This window comes from Thermothielavioides terrestris, chromosome 5 (genome assembly GCF_000226115.1).
Source record: "Thermothielavioides terrestris NRRL 8126 chromosome 5, complete sequence".
Classification (NCBI taxonomy): domain Eukaryota; kingdom Fungi; phylum Ascomycota; class Sordariomycetes; order Sordariales; family Chaetomiaceae; genus Thermothielavioides; species Thermothielavioides terrestris.
Genome location: NC_016461.1, coordinates 357,932 through 375,715, shown reverse-complemented (window position 1 = coordinate 375,715; position 17,784 = coordinate 357,932). Strand labels below are relative to the sequence as shown.

The 17,784-nt window shown below is 59.5% G+C and overlaps 8 protein-coding genes across 8 annotated transcripts; 3 read left to right on the top strand and 5 right to left on the bottom strand.

The window, feature by feature from the left end:
• Positions 1–869: 869 nt before the first annotated feature.
• Positions 870–1,299, bottom strand: THITE_164158 (uncharacterized protein; the record flags this gene model as incomplete). The annotated part of the gene is made up of 2 exons (XM_003656184.1): positions 870–1,049; positions 1,114–1,299. A coding segment is annotated over one exon (186 nt), but the record flags the coding sequence as incomplete, so codon positions are not given.
• Positions 1,300–3,556: 2,257 nt separating this feature from the next.
• THITE_2056878 (uncharacterized protein) lies at positions 3,557–4,307 on the top strand (the record flags this gene model as incomplete). The annotated part of the gene is made up of 2 exons (XM_003656183.1): positions 3,557–3,911; positions 4,003–4,307. The coding sequence occupies 2 exons, from the start codon at positions 3,557–3,559 to the stop codon at positions 4,305–4,307; spliced, it is 660 nt and encodes a 219-aa protein (XP_003656231.1).
• Positions 4,308–5,935: 1,628 nt separating this feature from the next.
• On the bottom strand, positions 5,936–6,790 carry THITE_127508 (uncharacterized protein). The gene has a single exon (XM_003656182.1). The coding sequence runs from the start codon at positions 6,660–6,662 to the stop codon at positions 6,231–6,233; it is 432 nt and encodes a 143-aa protein (XP_003656230.1). The 5' UTR covers positions 6,663–6,790; the 3' UTR covers positions 5,936–6,230.
• Positions 6,791–6,792: 2 nt separating this feature from the next.
• On the bottom strand, positions 6,793–8,887 carry THITE_2120657 (uncharacterized protein). The gene has a single exon (XM_003656181.1). The coding sequence runs from the start codon at positions 8,683–8,685 to the stop codon at positions 6,901–6,903; it is 1,785 nt and encodes a 594-aa protein (XP_003656229.1). The 5' UTR covers positions 8,686–8,887; the 3' UTR covers positions 6,793–6,900.
• A 1,768-nt stretch (positions 8,888–10,655) lies between these two features.
• Positions 10,656–12,126, top strand: THITE_2120656 (uncharacterized protein). Its single transcript, XM_003656180.1, has one exon. The coding sequence runs from the start codon at positions 10,749–10,751 to the stop codon at positions 11,973–11,975; it is 1,227 nt and encodes a 408-aa protein (XP_003656228.1). The 5' UTR covers positions 10,656–10,748; the 3' UTR covers positions 11,976–12,126.
• A 1,433-nt stretch (positions 12,127–13,559) lies between these two features.
• Positions 13,560–14,981, top strand: THITE_2120654 (uncharacterized protein). Its single transcript, XM_003656179.1, has 2 exons — positions 13,560–13,947; positions 14,042–14,981. The coding sequence occupies exons 1-2, from the start codon at positions 13,768–13,770 to the stop codon at positions 14,921–14,923; spliced, it is 1,062 nt and encodes a 353-aa protein (XP_003656227.1). The 5' UTR covers positions 13,560–13,767; the 3' UTR covers positions 14,924–14,981.
• Positions 14,982–15,321: 340 nt separating this feature from the next.
• THITE_2131445 (uncharacterized protein) lies at positions 15,322–15,885 on the bottom strand (the record flags this gene model as incomplete). The annotated part of the gene is made up of 1 exon (XM_003656178.1): positions 15,322–15,885. One exon carries the CDS (start codon positions 15,883–15,885, stop codon positions 15,322–15,324), a length of 564 nt encoding a protein of 187 aa, XP_003656226.1.
• A 1,012-nt stretch (positions 15,886–16,897) lies between these two features.
• On the bottom strand, positions 16,898–17,386 carry THITE_2131444 (uncharacterized protein; the record flags this gene model as incomplete). Its single annotated transcript, XM_003656177.1, has 1 exon — positions 16,898–17,386. The coding sequence occupies one exon, from the start codon at positions 17,384–17,386 to the stop codon at positions 16,898–16,900; it is 489 nt and encodes a 162-aa protein (XP_003656225.1).
• Positions 17,387–17,784: the final 398 nt, after the last annotated feature.

The following is a 17,784-nucleotide window of genomic DNA, read 5'->3' as shown; positions in this document are numbered from 1 at the left end:
CGGAGTAGCTACCCCTCAATCCGTATCCTATGTGTCTGGTAGATGCCCAAGGACCGTATAGCGCCCCTGCGCTCGGACGGAAGGGATCGTGAAGTCGGCTCAAGCTTAGGGACGACGAAGCCCAGATCGGCCATGGCCGCCTCGAGGACATCCAGCTCAGAAAGGGAGCCTTCAACCATGCTCGGCTCCAGGAGACTGTCAATTGCTCCTTCTTACCCCTGCTCTATGAGCCACGCCCTTTCTGAGCCCGTCTGCTTCGCCCAGAACAGCCCAACATGGCGCTGGTATGTAGTGTGTCGAAACGGCGTAAGTCGCCCTAAAAGGCATTCACTGCCAACAAGGAATCACGAAGCACATGCTTTATAAAGGAATGACGGATATCAGCTTCATTGAAGCCGAGTCGTCGCTTGCTATCTACCTATCTAGTGGCCCAAACTAGCGCCGTCACGTAGCTCGCATGCAAAGCCGCGGCCCCGTGCCGAGACTCGCGGAACGGCTGATGCTTCAAGATTTGGGGGATGCGCATCTTCGTCCGTTGGACCAGCAGACAACACTTGTCGTCTCCAGGACCCATTGCAGCGAGATTCCCCGGCGCAGTTCATAAGTCTGGACTCCATGCAGCTGGGGAGTAACATAAAGGGGTCAAACATGCCGAGACCTAAACGGCAGTCTTCCCCGTCCTCCAGATCCAGACCCAACCAGAGCAAGCTATGCTAAACACCGCCGTAACCCAGATTCCAGCCCTTTTGAACAACCACCCAATGGCCGTGAACCGGCGAACCAGGCCCTGAAGCCGACAAAAGCTCAAGGAGACGAAAGCTCGAGTCGACGGAATCTCAGGGTCACGGAAGCTCAAGGCGGTGGAAGCTCGAGGCGACGGAAGCTCGGGGTAACGGAAGCTGCAGGCGACAAAGCCTAAAGGCGATGGAAGCTCATGCTGAGACCACGGACCTGAGGGCCTGGGTTCGGTGTTTGGGAAGCCGTGAGGTCGCGAGGGCCTGTGTGCGCGCGTGCAAAACCCGAGTCGCGAAAGGAGAGCAGAACCATGACTGAAGCTCTCAGAGTTAGCGATATATCGTGCGAAGACGCCGGCTGCCCTTACCCCCAAATGACTTATCTAGTGTTACTCTTTGAACCCCTCTCAGAGACCCTTGCCGCTCTTCTTCTCCTTCTCCTTGTCCCGCTTCGCCGCCTTCTTGGCTGCCTTCTTGGCGGCCTCGCGCACCGCCCGCTCCTCCTCGGCCCTCTCGGCGGCAGCCTCGGCCTCGCGGACCCGTTCCGCCATCGCCCTGAGTTCGTCTGTATTCTCGCCGTCAGCGGACCGTCGCCGCGCAAGCTCTTGCCGCTCGGGTAACAAGGAAAGCGCCAAGTGGCAGGCCACGAAGGGACCAAAGAACGACAGGAACGGGGTGAATGATCGGGGCCCATGCCATACCTTCAGTTGGCTCCCTCTTTTTCTGCACCGTCCACGCCACAACAGGCGGCTCTCCCCCCTCCGCTTCTCCCTCCACCTCCGCTTCCCCCTCCGCCTGGCCGTCCGGGTCGACCTCCCCCATGGGCAAGTTGACGTCATACCCGCCGGCGAGCGTCTCCAGCACGTGGAAGTCGCGCTCGTGGAGCGTGTCGGCGTCGCCGCCGACGTAGTAGCGGATCTTGACGACGCCCGCGGTCAGCAGCTCGCCGCCGCCGACGGTCTGCAGCACCCGCGGCGGGCCCGCCAGGTCCGCCGCCCGGTACCCCAGCGCCAGCGCCACCCGCAGGTCCAGCAGCGCGCCGAAGCGGTTGCCGCTGTCGAGCATGCCCAGCGCGCGGCGCCGCCGCCGGGAGCTGTTCTTGCGCCAGAGGTGCAGGGTGATGTCGTATTTCTAATAAAGAAAGGAGGGGGGTGCGGCTGTGGTTAGTTTGGGCTGGTTGCAGGCTGGCGGGTTTTGGGTGGAAAGGTTGGCTGGGCTTACCCGCAGACGGCGAGGTTTGGTGGGCTTCCCCACGGCGTAGCGGGCTCGGGTGAATGCGGCATGGCTGGCGATGGCTTGAGACGGACGGATGGCTGGTTTTCTGGGCTGAAGGCTTGGTGTCGGTTTGATGACTCGCACATAGCCATAGGCTTTATCCTCGTTCTTTGGGACGAAGGTGATGTTTTGAAACCTGGTGGTGGCAGCCGCATAGCGTGGACCCTGAGCGATAGGGAGGCCCGCAGAGGCGGTCTGAAGCAGCTGAGCACCGGGCATCGAGTGCGGCATGTCTAGTTGCTGCGAGTACTGCTGGAACATCTCATTGCTCATCGTGAAGGCGCCATTGATGACAGAACCCAAGGTCGCCTGAAGCAGATTGAGTCGCGGACTGGAGAGTTGTCTGTGGCCGACGTGAGGCATCAAACCAGGAGGCGCCCGGACCCCCGCGACCTGGGTATAAGGAGGGAACCTTCTCGATGGGCCTGTGTGCTCGGGGCCGAACTGGGTGCGGGATGCAGTATCCGGGCCGGCGTTGTGCGGCGTCGCAGAGGTGTGCGTTCCGCCTCCGCGCGCCTGGTGGCCGAGTTCGTTTGCCGCTGCATCGGAATACCAGGGCACAAAATGCACAGAGACAGCCGCGGGCAAGATCTGGGGCCATGAGGCCAGGATCGTGGGAATTGCTGTATTTAGCGAATGACCGTAACGATGTTGAAGGACCCCCTGTCGTCCTCCGGAGTTATTGTCGCCGGCCGCCATGGAGCGCGGATCTAGCCGCTGCTCTGGAGTTGACCCGTGAAGCTGCTGGTGGTCGTGCAGCCAAGACGGTTGGCGGTGCCCTGCCGACATGTTGGGATCCAACTCGTACATACCCGGCGAACTGGCAGCCGCGAATATTCCCGCCCCAAGAGGCGGGAACAGTGGCAGCCGAGTTCCGTCCATGTTTGACCCTGACTCCAGGTCGGGGGAGTTGTAGAAACAAACGACTGCTGTGTCGGCGGTGGGTATTCCGAGAGGACGACAAGAGGGTCTTGGTGTTGGGTGCACACGAACAAGGAACGACTGGTTTGAGAAGAAAGACAGGATTCGGACTCTACCTACTGGGTCTAGAAGGCGGGATTATAGCTGCGAGTCTGGCATCCCACATCTTCGGTTCAGACCGCCTGGGCGGCAGCCCATTGAATTGCGGGGCCGATTCCCAGGACTCTGCAGCCCTAGGGGCGCAGTTCGCGGTATGGTTGCACAGAGCTGCGGGATGCCGTTAGACCAGAGGCGGCGGTGTCCAACAAGCAAGCGGTCGCCAATGACATACGGCCGCTGCTGCCGGGCTGCGGCATGTGATGCACGGGTGCAGTAACCCCTCACAGCCCTCATTGTCCCCCATCGCCCCCCATCGTCCTCTTCTGGGTGGGCCCAATTGCCCGGCTGGGGCTGGGCAAGCCGCGCGAGGCGCACCGCTTTGTCCCTCCAATGTCTATATTTGGGAAGCTGGATGTGGATCGACGTTCCGTCCTCTTCCACGAAGATCTGAGCTTGGCGTCTGGAGTGAAGGCGAGCACGTGAAGAGATCAGAGTCTCGTGGTGCCCTCAACTACTGGGAGTAAACAATGGCCAAGCGTGGCGGCCGCAGTGGCACCACAGCCAGTGTCCTCCCAGCCCGTGCGGAAGGTTATGACAGGTTGGGAAGAATGATGGGGATGCTGCCCGAGATGACGGCCTTTCGGCGGTTTGGCGCGCTGTCCGCCGAGGACCTCTTGTACAGACAAGCTGAGCTCGTGGAACTCGAGAGAAGTCTTCGGGAGTACCAGCAGGATGACAAAGGCTCCGGGCATCCAGACCGGGAGCACTATGCCCGCAACTGGGACAAGCTGCAGCGGTCGGGAGACAGCGACGTCGATGAGGGGAACGACGGCTTGCAGTGGGAGACCATTCTTGAGATCAGGCAAAAGCTGAAGGAGTATCGTAGGTTTGCTGTTTACTTGGTTGCCGCGAATTCATACCAGCAAGCAGACAGAGAGGCGGGCTAACATGAGCTTATCCGAGAGCGATGCAGAGGAGGCTCTGATTCGACATCGTCAAGTGTTGGAGCTGCGTCAGCCCCTCCCCTCCCAAATAAAGGCCCTCGACGAATGGATGCGGCGGCCAAGCATGGGTAATGTCTACCTGGAAGGTCCAGACCGCAAAATCTGGAGCGAGCCCAACCTCGAGGACATGGTCACGCTCATCCCGCAGCCACCCGACGAGAACTTCACAACCGAGTTTACTGTCAAGCTTGTTCACCAATACAACAAATTGCTGGGAAGACACATCCACGTACGTACGGACCCGATTCTTCGAGACCGACCAGCCACGTGCTGATCAGCAGCTCCCTCAGAAGGAAGAAACAGGTGACTTGCTGCAAAATGTTGTGCGCTACCGAGACGAGGGCATCTTCCGCGTCTTGAAGATCCTGACGACCCTCGTGGCTTCGCTCCTGCCCGTCGGCGGCATAGCGGTCTTGTACACCATCCAAAGCATGCCCGGTCGACTCGCCGCCACCGCGGCCTTCACCGCCCTCTTCTCCTTCTCGCTGAGCCTCATCACGACGGCGAGCACGAAGGATATCTTTAGCGCCACTGCCGCGTAAGTCATTACGCTTTCTTAAGGGGGTGTGCCACCTCGGGCATCTCTTCTAACGCAGCTTGCAGCTTTGCCGCTGTGCTTGTCGTCTTCGTCGGAACAACCCAGCCGGCGTAGATTGCTCAGGATCACCCCTACCATAGAGCATTGCGGCCGAGAGCGCAAACCTTGGAAGTGGGCCTGGATCGGACAGATAGATGAGACTCAAAGATTAGCGCTCAGTGATCAGCCGCGCCAACCATGAGGACCTTAGCAGTCATTGGGACCTTTAGTGCTCCGTCGGCAGTTCAAGCTAGAACAACACCCGGAACGTTGACTGTGCCAGGCGGTCCGTCGGGTGTTGCTAATAAGTCCTGAACTCAGCCCCAGTCATCACATACGACCACAGGTACTGGAACTGGAACATCTACGGTTGTGTCTGCACATCTGCGGAGCTTTTGTAGGGCCCTAAACCCTCAGAAAACTTGGTTGGGAACACACAGTCTGCGCCGTGCTCCAAGGAGACGAAGAAAACGGAGCACTTTCAGCAAACAGGGTTAGGGTTATAGCGGCGAGCCCACTAACTCTGCTTCAAGTTGACCATATGTCGTTATTCCGTCTTCCGTACCTAGATAGTGAAAGAGTCAACTGCCGCAGACACCAAAAGATGTTGTCCCAATTTTGCCCGCAATTGCCCGAGCCAGAATTCCGTAGAGAAAATCCCAACGCGCCTCCAGCCGCGAGACCGCACGCCAAGCACCGTTCACAGGCGGTCCGCCAGCATGCCCCACCCCGTTAGTTACCCTTTCCAGCGACGTCTGCCGCGCTCAGCGCCCGCTGATTGGGCTGCCCCAAAAACTTGGATCCCTGGGCTAAGCGCAGTGGCAGCAGCAGGGGGAGCCAGCGACCCGCGAGATCGCGAAAGAGTTCGACAGGAGTGTTGTTTTACACTACAGGCTAGAGTGCAGTTGACGGGGAAGAGTCGGGAGAGGGAAACTTGTCAGTTGGCGTGTATGGAGGAGAATCCATTCACGTGGTTTGATTGGGGCGTAGACTCTTGAGGAGTTCAAGTAACCTAACATACAGCGCCGCTATCGAGGAGCCATCGACACTCGGTGAAGCGATGGCGAAGGCAGGCGACTGGATTGAGTCTCATTGGAATTGTGAAGACATAAGCTTAACGTTCAAGCTTACGCCGATCGCCACGGTTTTTTCCCTAGGCCCTGATCCAATCGGCCATTGTTTTGTGCCGCCATGTAACCTGGGATGGTCAGCAGCGGGGTGCTAACAGAGGCGTGCCAGCAGTAGCATGTTGCCACCGAGCCGTCTCTCCCGCATTCTCCTCCGCTCCTCCCTCGACCAATGCGGGATACCACATCCAAATGATAGCTCTGGCGCGGCGACCTTGATCCAAGCATGCTTCAGCGTGAGTACTTAGTAGGTAGTACTGGATTGTAATACCAACTCTCCCGTCCCGCGCCCCTCACCAACCCCACCTACCCACCCCACCACAGCTGGCAGCGTGCTGCCAAGCAACCTGGTTCTGACCCGCGCGCACCGTCATGCCGCTCGACGGCAGCAGTAGCCTCAAGCTGAACCCCGCACCACAGGCGGACGAACGTACGTCCTCGTCAACCCCAGGCTCGGCGCGCGGCCGTCCAACTTCAACCTACTACCTACACGCTACACGCCTACGGCGCCCGCGCCCGCGCCCTTCAGGAGCAAGACGGGCACCGGCGGGCAGGACGGCTGTGCGGGAGGTGGCTGACCCTGTCCGCCGGCCTGACCTGCCGGGAGCGCGACGGCAGATTGGGCCAAACCTGCAGGTTGGTCAAGCTGGGTGCGCGCGGAGAACGACAATGCGCTGTACAGTAGTGTACAGCTGCGCCCGACGTCGTTGTGTTTCGCGCGGACGCGGTATTGTTGGGCGGGAGGGGTTGTGTGAAGAACGACGGGTTTGTTCACACTCGTGGTGGGGGTGCGGGGCGGGTCAGGGTCCGGGTCCGGGTCCGGATCCGGGTCGGATACACAAGGGGAATGCGGGGTCGGTAACCGGGGTGAACCGGACTGCGTTGGTGTCGGTGGTGGCCATGGCGATGCCGATGGCGATGACATTTGTGTTTGGCACCAGCGTATGAGACGCTAACTGCCGTTACGTGGCAACTGCCGCCCGGGCTGGGTGCCCGGAGCCGGCGGTCTGCATCCGGCTTGCGAGCATCTCGCCACATGCCACAGCCCTGGGTCTAATCTCCCATTTGGCATCTCCGACACATCACTCCCGATAGTTGGCGGTGAGCGGCATACGGGTATAATTGCAGAGTCTAAGAATATCCAATCCAGCTGTGACCGCCGCTCACCTCCTCGGCGACTGAGCAGCAAACAGGTGGCTGATGATATCCCCCGTCGTAAGCCGTTCCTTGGGGTTAGGCGCCAGCATGCCGTGCACTAACCGCTCAACCTTATTCTTAAGATCGAGCTGGTTCCGCACAGCATTGAGCTCGCTCAGCCACCGCTGCATACTGGAGACGGCCGCCGCCTGGAGGTTGCGGTCCCGCTCGTGGACATCGGCAATCCTCCAAAACAGGTGTCGGGGATGGTTCCTATGGCCCCTTACTTCCGGCCACGGGATCTTGTCCAGAACGTAGAGCATCACCACGCCGAGAGCCCACACGTCGCTCGGGGCCCCTCGTTTCCCTAACCCGATAAATTCGGGCGGCACGTACCACGGCGTGCCGCCGAACGAGGGGCTCGGCTTCTCCGAGGAGAGGCCCAGGTCGCAGAGCACGGCGCCACGCTCTCGGCTGTACAGGATGTTACCCGGCTTGATATCGTTGTGTACGAGGTCTTTCCCGTGCATGTAATGCAGCGCGCTGGAGATGTCTTCCAGGATGCGCAGGGCGTCGGAAGAGTCGCCTAGGAAGCGGTCGGTCGAGGTATGTCGCCATGTGTCTCTGGCCGAGAGATCCCGGCCATCGACCGGTTCCATGTACAACGAGAGGAAGCGGGCATCGCCGCCGTACAGGCGCACAATGCTCTTGTGGTTGAGCCTCTCCAGGTTTTCTAACTCGCGCAGCCAGGTCTGGGCCTGCCGGATCACGGTCTTGGCGACGGCGCCTTCGTTGTTCTTGGCCGTGGCCGGTGATGTGGTTCGCAAAACCTTGGCGACGACGTACCGGCCGGGAGCGTCCGAGTATTCGGCCGTGAAGACGCTTGAGAGAGCCGTCGAGGCGATTGGTTCCTTCTTAGTGAGTGTATAGCCGACGACCCCGCCCCCGCGCGGAACCTCCACGGTCTCGTCCGACTCCAGGTCCAAGAGCGGGTGACCGGTGGGTGCTGAGAGCTCTTTTCCTGGCTCGGTCTTGGTCGTGGCCTTGGCAGGCAGAAACATAATGACCCTGTCCTCCTCCTCCTTGCCCCGAGCGTCCTTCGAGGGGCGCCGCCGCTTCTGGGGACTGACGGGGTCGTCTTCGTCGGCCAGAAACGACCTCTTCCCCGACGAGTTCACAGTGCTGTCACTCGTCCCAGACAGGTCCGAAGCCGCGCTCGAGACGGCCCGGAGCCGCACCGGCCGTCTTTCAAGGAGACGGAAGTCGAGCAGATCGACGCCTTCCATCGTGATCCGCCAAGTGCCCGGTGCAAGGGCCCTGCTGAACTGTGGATTAACCTGATATTGCTCGCCCCGGCTGCCCTCTGGCTCCTGGGATATCCTGGAGAGCGTAAACGGCATGTGCGAGCGGTTCACGAGGACTTGGTTGTCGCTGGCCGGGTCGTAATAGAGGACGCAGATCAGCCTGCGGTTCGGATTGCTGTAATCGGGAATGGATACGGTATAGCTGATGTCTCTGCTGGTCTGGCGGACGGCCAGGACTTGATGCGGCGCCTCGTCCTCCTCCTCGGCGCGCAGCTCAAGCGGCAGGAGGTTCTGATCCTCCCGGACAGTGCGGTCCCGGGCAAGCGGCCTCATAAGAATGCGGATATCCTCGTCTAGTGGGACCACCAGCTTGTCCAGGGGCACTGTGCTGTTCATGGCGTTGAACTCCTCCAGGTGCGAACGCTGCAGCCTGGCCTGGATCTCCGACTGCGAAAACGGCTCCGTCTTGTCCTCGGACGGCTCCGAGTATCCCCTCGGGTCGCCCATAGTCACACGTAGCGAGGGAGCACCCCCGGGACGAGGTCAAAAGAAAACAAAATGTGCGGCAAACAGCCCTCACAACAGCAAGACAGCGAGAGGACTTCGGGACACGTCTCAACCAGCAACGGCGTGAATGACGGGAGGCAGCCTGGGGCTCACCCGCGCTGCGGCAACAGAAGAGTGCGAGACAGGGAGAAATGAATGGAAATAGCGCGGCGACGGAAACAATGCGACAGCTAAGAAGAAAAAGAGCACGCGGGAGAGGCGATTCCCGTCCTCGTCTTAGCAGTCAAGAGCCATCATCTGTCGCAGAATGACCAGTGAAGCGCAAGTCAGATGGGCGCCGGTGAGGGAGCTGGGGGGATGGAGAGCCACCCTTGCTGATGGGGCATCAGCCTCACCCGCAGGCAGATGATTGGAGAGAGCCCGTCGAAGCCCTCAGAAGAAAACAGGCAACGGGTGCCTGGCAGCGGTCCGCGGTCCGTCATGGCCGCTGCTGAGCGAGGTGCCCGGCGGCACACCTTGTTCGACTTCGAGCGCCTGAACCGCGCAGGTGACTTGGTGTCCTCGTAACCGTCGTCACCAGCGCTGAGCAGTGGTCGCGTCGCGTGCACCGGGGAGCGTCCCTGTGCGGAATTTAAGAACCCCCGGGCGACCCTGCTGCCATGTCGAACCACTCGGTTCCTGGCCATGGTGTCCTGCGTTCCCTTCCAGCCAGTGGCAGGGCGATCAGGGCGATGCGCGCTTGAGTGGCTCGATTTCTTCGCTGACGGGCGGCCCAGGGGCGAAGGGAAGGAAGGGAAGAGATGCTGCCAGCTGGGCTGTCTCGCCTTCGGGCCTGTCCGGGCCGTCGCCAACTGGCGAACGCTTCTCCCTCTCTTTCGGCCAAGCAGGTGCTGCCTTCACAAACACAATGCAGGATTGGGTGAGACGGGGACACATTCGGCCGACTGTCGGGGCTGAGGACAGGTCGACACAAAATGCTGTGTCGCAGCAGCGGCACGGCCAAGGACAACTGTTTTAGTCCCACACCCGCCATCCCTCTGTGCGGCGCCCCCTCCCCCTCCCTTCCTCTGCTGGCGTCATCACGAGACGACGGCAGGTGGGCAATCGGAGTCCGACGAGCCGGGCCGACAGCAGCGAAGGAGAAGAATTCGAGTGTTCCGGTTATCGGCGAAGGTAAAAGTGCCGGCAACCGTAACTTCCTCTTTTTCTTGCCATCGCCTCAACCCGTTTTGACCCAGGACTCTCGGGATCCGAAATTGCTGAAGATCGAACTTTGTTGCCCGGTTGCAGTGCGCAGATGTTGGGCGCGGGCGCTGGGCAAAAACTGCGGCTTTGCATTCACAATTCGGGCATGGATGGAATCACTCCCTCCCCTTCCCACCTCCCTGGCTTCTTTCTTGTCGCAGGCGCAGCATGACCAAGATTACGACCTCTGGTCCCAGACTTGCAGGTAACTTCCCTGCGTTGATTGGACGGACGGAAATACCGCATTACCCGGCTGAGTAATGATTGGCTGCAGTCTCACTAGTGCATGCAACCTGCGGCTGGATGCGGCGGTGTGGTCGGCCTCTCTGCATCAGACTCGCAAAGCGATTGGCCCAGCTCGTGGCAATCCGGAAGTTGTGCATGCCACACGGTTTTGTCTTGCTCCTTTGTGAACGCCTAACAATTCCGCGACCGGTTCCTTCCAACACTCTGTCGCCCCCCAAACCCTGGTCCTCCTCCGCGCCCGCCGGTTCTGCGACAAGCTCCGCTCCCTCTCCCTCATCTCATCCTTCATCCTCACCTTCTCACTCATCGACGTCTCCAGCCCGCTTCTGAAAGAGGCAAGCGACCCAAACAGTCTTCCGCTGCACTCCAATCGCACAACAGCCATACATCACCATGTACCGCTCCATATCCCTCGCTTAGATGGCTTCGAACCTCCACGCAGGTCTCGCCGCCCGACCCGATCGCAGCAAACATCACGTCTCTTCGGTTCTCGAATTTGGACTACTCTACCGCCCCGCCCTAAGCCAACCCTCGCTCCCGCACGCTTATCTCTCTCCGCCGGCTGCCAGAGAATGGACGACGAGGGGACGGAACCCTGTTGGAGCTGGCCGTACTGGAAATTTGGCTTAAAGAGAGACGACCTCTTCAATACCCTCCACGACCGGTACAACACGGTCCCCTCCCCGATCCTCGACCCCGAGGCGTTCCACCACGATGTCTACGAGATCTCGCACCAAGCCGACTCGGTCGACGAGTTGCATCGCCTGCTCCAGGCCCGCAAGCAGCAGCGGCTCCGCGAGCTGAACGAGACGCTCGAGTCTGCGTCGTTTGAGATCATCGCCAACCCGACCCTCATCGGCACCGAGCAGTGGCAGCACGCGGTGCAGCTGTTCCGCACCAGGTCTCTCGATTCCCTCGTCCGCCTCTTTGCGTCGTATCTACCGTCCGACCACCCGTGGCACAAGCCGGCGCATTCCGCGTCGACCTCGGAGGCGGGCAGCAGTGTCGGGTCGCTCACTGACTCTCACAGCACGCTGTTTGACGAAGCTGAAAGCCCCGTCATGACAGATGAGCCGTTGGAGTACGCACCGTACCGCAAGCAGCTCCTGCCGCCCTCGCCCCGGTCGATGACCATGTGCTCGGATTCGTCGGTTGCCTCGCCGATCGACGAGGACGACGGTCCTCACCACTTCGACGGCTTCGGCCCCGCGACGCCCTTTCGCACGCTTTCTTTCTCAGAATCTGAGCCGGACTGCTGTGACATGCCCGAGTCGCATGCGCCTGGTAATTGTGAGCTTGCCTCGCGGTGCACTGATTCTCAACCCGCAGTCGCGACTGTCCCCGAGACGGTCGCGGATGGTGTTGACAATGAGACTGTTGCCGCGAAGCAGCCCGGTTCCCGCGATGGAGCGGCCGTGCTCCCCCCCTCTTCTTCAGTGGACGTCTCGGACTGCGAGACCCTCACCCCCACCCCCCAACCCGAGGCGCGGCCCGCCGCCCTCTTTGAAGACACGAAAGACACGAAACCTGCCACCCCCAACCGTCGATACCGGAGCCTCTCGCCCTCCCGCCCGCACCCGCTGTCTGAGCGCGACCTCGACGAGGTGCTCTCCGCCCACCGCGATCCCCGGAACGCGCAGCGTTCGCGGCTCGCCCGGAGGGAGAGGGAGTGCAGCCCGGCGGTGCAGCGGAGGAGGAGGAGGAGGAGCCCGGTGGAGCCGGCGACGAGGATACAGAAGCCGGCGCCAGAAGTCGCTCGGTCGAGACCCAGGAGTCGGAGATGGGCCGTCGACAGCTAGGGAATACGCGGCGTTTTTGGCGTTCAGGAGGTTTGGTGGTTGGGCCTACCTGATACCCTCTGTATATGTGTCCTGTACTTGTACATATCCGTTTTGCTGGTCTACGGCGTTGATCTTTTTTTCCGTTCACTTGGCGTTCCAGGTTGTGTTTTTGTGGTTGCGAGTGCAACGGTGAGCATTGTGACGATCAATATCATGCCAAGATGTGAAGCTATTCCCACTTGTCATGGCCTCCCAGCCCCGCGTTCTGCCACCGCGCCCCAAGCTTTAACCAAGGTTTCCGGATTGAGATTCCCGTTCCGATGCCTTCATTGCAAGGAATTCGTATACTGAGGAACCGCATGCTAACACTTCCAAGGTGCCATAGTCGATGTTCTGACGGGGGTGAGAATGACCGCCGTCCGTCCAGACCTCGCCAACGTCCCTCCCCATTCCGTTCTCTTTTCTCCCGCTTCGTAGCGCTCATGTGGCTGACAGAAAGAGGTATCTGTGTCTCAGGAAGCCCAGCAGGCCCTCTTCTGACTCAGGCGGAATTGTGCCTTCCAGTAAGACTGCGGCGCCTGCTTATCCCTTGTCACACCCTCTTTGTACGAGCGATGAGCGTGCCCGATGAGTGTGTGCGAGCAACTCACGGTTCGGGACCAGGCTGTGTGGCTCATGATGCGACTTCACTACTGAGGTAGTCCGTCGTTATTTTACCGGTTATTCTTACACAGTAAAGTTACGTTCGTGTGCATTGTGAGCTCATGACTGGTTTCGCGCTCACCTACAAACTTGCTCTTGAGGCAAGCGATGAGTGGACTGTTGAGAAAACGAATCAGGAACATTGTTGGCGCTGCAGCCTGGAATTTGCCGCGCCTCTGCGCAGCCCGCCAGGCTCAACCCAGCTTTTGAGAATCGCAAACATGGCTGTATTAGTCATCACGGATTAAAGTTCATGTGTGTACACGACTGCCGGCTGAGGATGGCAGTGTGTCATACCGGTGACGCGCAGCGCTTACCGTTACACTACCTCAAGGCCATTCAATGTCCATCAACCCCATGTATCCTAGCAGGCGCATTTGTCAGAGTATGCAGTTCGTGGGCTCCTCGTCGGTTCATGCCGTTGCGCCTGAACTGCTCGAGGGAGAAAAAAAAAAGCGGGAGCTGCTGTCCCGGAGTTGTGGAGCCGAGCAGGGAAATTGCTGTCGGGGAACCCCGCACCGGCCGCTTCCCCTCCTCACAAAACATCGGCGGGGTAGAACGGGCTAGAAAAGTTCAAGCATCGCGAGCACCACGGTTCGAGCCGGACGCCAAGAAAACTGCCGATTCGATCGACAGTATCAATAGCATGAGCTGGGGGCTCTTTTATCCATATCTTCCATCCCAGCATCATGCAAGATGAAGCACACTAGTTGCCTGGAAATGGATTAGTAAACGCCGAATTTCCCCCGTCGACGACGACACGAGATATCGTGTGCTCCTCTACGCTGCCCGCCACCACCTTGTCGCCCCCACTTTCGACCCGCCATCACCGTAGCTTGACTCTCCTAACCCCTAACTCCGGCGAGCATGAGCGTCCAAATGTCGTCACGGCCAGCGGATATTTGCAACGATGGGCCTTCCATTGCGGTGGACTCGACCCACCCCTGGAACCGGACAAGCTCTTCCACGACGGCGAGCAGCGTCACATAAAAGGCCGCATCCCGCCACGGCTCTGCTCTCTGTCGGCCGACGCTGCTCCCGCCCGTTCCATTCGCACGCCGTTTCTCCCTGCCAATAATCGAGCGCTCCTACGCAACCCACGCCGACCATGTCTGCCAATTCAGTTGTTCCCACGGCCTACGAGCCCAAGGGCATGAAGTTCCGCTACCTGGGCAACACGGGTCTCCAGGTCTCGCTCTTCTCGCTCGGCGGCTGGCTCACCTACGGCGCCACGCAGAAGGGAGACATCGTGAAGCAGATCCTGCAGACCGCCTGGGACCATGGCATTGTAAGTCCGCCCGGCTTGACCCGAGGAGACAAGTGCCGAGTGATTACCGTCTTGATGGCCATCTGACTTAACTCTTTTTTTCCCTCCTCACCAGCAAACCTTCGACACGGCCGAGACGTACGCCAACGGCGCGTCCGAGATCGAGATGGGCCGGGCCCTGAAGGAGCTCGGCTGGCCGCGCGACGAGTACGTGCTCACGACCAAGATCTTCTTCGGCACCGGCCGCAAGGAGCCCAACACGCGCGGCCTGTCGCGCAAGCACGTTGTCGAGGGGCTCAAGGCGTCGCTCGCCCGGCTGCAGACGCCCTACGTCGACGTCGTGTTCGCCCACCGCCCGGACCCGGCCACGCCGATGCTCGAGATCGTCGAGGGCTTCACGCAGGTGATCCGCAACCTCAACCTGGCCTACTACTGGGGCACGTCCGAGTGGAGCGCGGCCCAGATCACCGAGGCCATCGGGCTCGCCGAGAAGCACAACCTGATCGCGCCCGTGGTCGAGCAGCCGCAGTACAACGCGCTGCACCGCGAGCGCTTCGAGGTCGAGTACGCGCCCCTGTTCCGCCAGCACGGCTACGGCACCACCATCTGGAGCCCGCTGGCCAGCGGCCTTCTGACGGGCAAGTACAACAACGGCATCCCCGAGGACTCGCGCTTCGCCCACAACAAGGACTTCTTCGCGAACACCATCAAGGAGCTGCAGTCGGAGCAGGGCAAGGCCAAGATCGAGAAGGTCAAGAAGCTGACCGCCATCGCCGAGCGCCTCGGCCACTCCGTCACCCACCTCGCCCTGGCCTGGGCCGCCAAGAACCCCAACGTCAGCACCGTCATCCTCGGCGCCACCAAGGTCGAGCAGGTCGTCGACAACCTGAAGGCCCTCGACCTGATCGACAAGCTGACGCCCGAGATTATGGAGGAGATCGAGGCCGTGCTGGACAACAAGCCCAAGGGCGTCTTCACCTTCGGCCGCGACAGGTGAGCTGGGCAGCGGTCATCTGCAGTCGGTGGGTGAAGGGGGGATTTGGGGAAAGACATAGAATAGCTTATACAAATTAATCAATTGTGCCATTCATAGCGCAAAATACCATTGACCATCAGCTTCCCAGTAGTCTCGGTGATCGAGCTTCGCCTTTCACGCCTGCTAGCCTCACAAAAGGAACGCTAGTCAACCGGGACTGTTGATTCATTACTTGCGAATTTGAATTCAAAAAAGCAACGCAGTTTCATTCATTGCAAACTTCAAGAAAGTAACGCAGCGCATTTTATGCGTCTCCGAGCCCGGAAAACGAAGACCCCAGCCCTGCTGGTCAAGTACCTATAGTGCCCCTTTTTCCCCGGCCGCCCGCGGCCCCTTTCTCGTCCTGTCCCTAGCCTACCTCATCGCGTCCCCTTAGGAGCACCAGGTCCCTCTGTTGCCGGAGTAAAATTGCCGCGGCGATGTCCAGCGGCGGACCCGGCGTCCATCAAGCGAGAAATCGGTAGCCCGAAGAAAAGAAGCTGGCGTAAATGCTTGTTGCCGTCTTTGGGTTTCTTGACGTAAATCCCCCCCGAGAACGTCTTGTGCGGGACAGGGCTCCATGTCTTGTCGCTGTGCTCGCGCTCCAGCTGGACGACCAGCTCGTAGTAGCCCGGCTCTTTGATGGCGAGGTCGTCGAAGACGAACTCGACGCTCTGGTGCGTCTCGCCGTGGTGCTGGAAGTTCTGCCCCATCACCTTCCGGTTCCCCGCCAGATGCTCCGTCTTGTCCTTGGGAAAGTGCGGCGCCTTGCCGTAGGTCTGCAGCTTGACCCGCGCTCGCACCCGGTCCTTGTAGTAGTGCCTCCAGATTTCGTTGGTTTTATCCAGCTTCAACTGCACTCGCAGCGGCGGGGTGAGCGTTTGATTGGGCCGCATCTGCCTGCCGGGTCGCTCCTTGAGCAGGAGGCCGTATATCTCGGGCATGTTGGCGGTTCGACGGGTTTCTGGGATATGGTTTGTTTGGATGTGCCTGCCTAGGTGTGATGTTCTGCGTGGTTTGCTCGTTGTCGATGTGTGTGTGGCTCGAAGGACCGAGGCGAGAAAGCACAGGGCTGCTGAGCAGGATATATATGCTAAAATTCTGCGTTCCTCAGGCGATCACCAGCGGCTTCAACATCGTGGTGCTACCGGAAGACAAAGAAAGAGAGCACTCCCTTTGCTGTCTTTGGCGTTGCGTTTTAATGCAAAGAGGTTAAGGTGGCATATATGGTCAAAGCCGTGCCACCGCGACAACAGGGGAGGGAGCAAGCTGGAAACTGTGGGCGCCAGCAGGTGACTGAGTAAACAGCGGCAGGCATTCATTGTGTGCCAGATTATGGCGGGAGCAGACAAAGCTTGTAGGTCGCCAGTCTCGCGGACGTGGCACGGCAACCAGCGCAGTGGTCAAAAACACATACAATGATGTGTCCTCCAACTGCTTCCTAGTTCCAGCAGGCTAAAAAGACACGAATATAGCCTAGAGAAGCAGTCTTGTTCCATACCGTAGCCACGCAAGTCTTAGTGACTTGGATCCCATTCACTGATCGACGGCTTTACCGCTTCTGTTGGCAATCCAAGCAAGGGAGAGGCTTCATAACTCCACAACCATGGAATTGAAGTCTGCAGGATGACACAAGGCAACATGAAGTGCTGTCTACGCTCTTTCTGGGGTCATGCAACCAGGATAGATTTGGCTGGCGACTCTGTGCTACGATTTGGCGCCGGCTCTCAGTCCCGCGACTAGCACACGAATCACTTGTAAGGCTATTGCCATAATCAACCATCAAAGACATCGCATTTATTGAGTTTCTGCGTTTCTGCTTTGAAAAGTCCACCGAGCTGCCAGCAGCTGCATCCACGCGCTCCAACACTCCGGGCCTCCGTCCGTTCGCCAGATTTCACTCAAGCTACCTGTCACGCACCACGATCTCTTCTTCCCCTCTCCATTTTGCCCACTTCACTCTACCAAGGGCCAGCAGGTGAAGGTCCTCCCATCAGCCCAGGCGACAAACTTCTCGCTCTGGTGGTTACTCGAAGCGCGGAAGAGATTGATTCGCAACTTGAAGGTCCCTGTCCGGTTCACCATCAGGTGCGCAAACTCAAAGTCTAAGTATAGGGCAGGCTGGCCGTCTTCCAGCGGTATCGGATGCTGACCCAGAGTCGGCCGAGCAGCCTTGTCCCCAGCGAGAAAGACGTCGGTCCCATCAATCTCGTCCGGGACCGTCAGAAGCTGAACTCTGGCGATGAACCGATTGTTTCTCAATCGCCGTCTTGCCTTCTCCGCGTCTTTCGGGTCAATCTCGAGACGGGCGATCGTTGATGGGTATAGCCACTGGCCTCGATAGACCGGGCCTGTCATGTTTTGCCGAACGCGGAACATTGGAATTGGCTCATTTCTCTCCTCCTCTGTCATCATCTCCCACTCTTCTTGCGTCCACGCCGCCATGGTGCTCGTGTTCGCTGGCAAGGATGAGGCTGATTGAACACTTGGGGGTTGCTGGGCCACTTGCCGTGAAGTCTAAGCAGCCGTTGGAGTCTGACCGGTGGTGATCTAGAGAGTGAGGTCTGGGGATATGCGGCGCGGTTATGTGTTCTTACACTGAGGCCAGTGGTATTACAGAATGTTGGCCTTGATGCTGCCACGCTGTGCTTTGCGAAATCACCTGGAAAACGTCTTTGCCAACTCGCAGCCAGCACTTCATTGATCAGGCGCAAGCGCGCGGAAGCACATCGTGGCATCAACTGAAGCATCCCGCAAAGACGGGAATGGTGTTTGACCTCGGGATCTCCATTGGTGATGCTAAGGTGCCAATGCTCCTCACTGACAGCGGGGACATCTTTGCA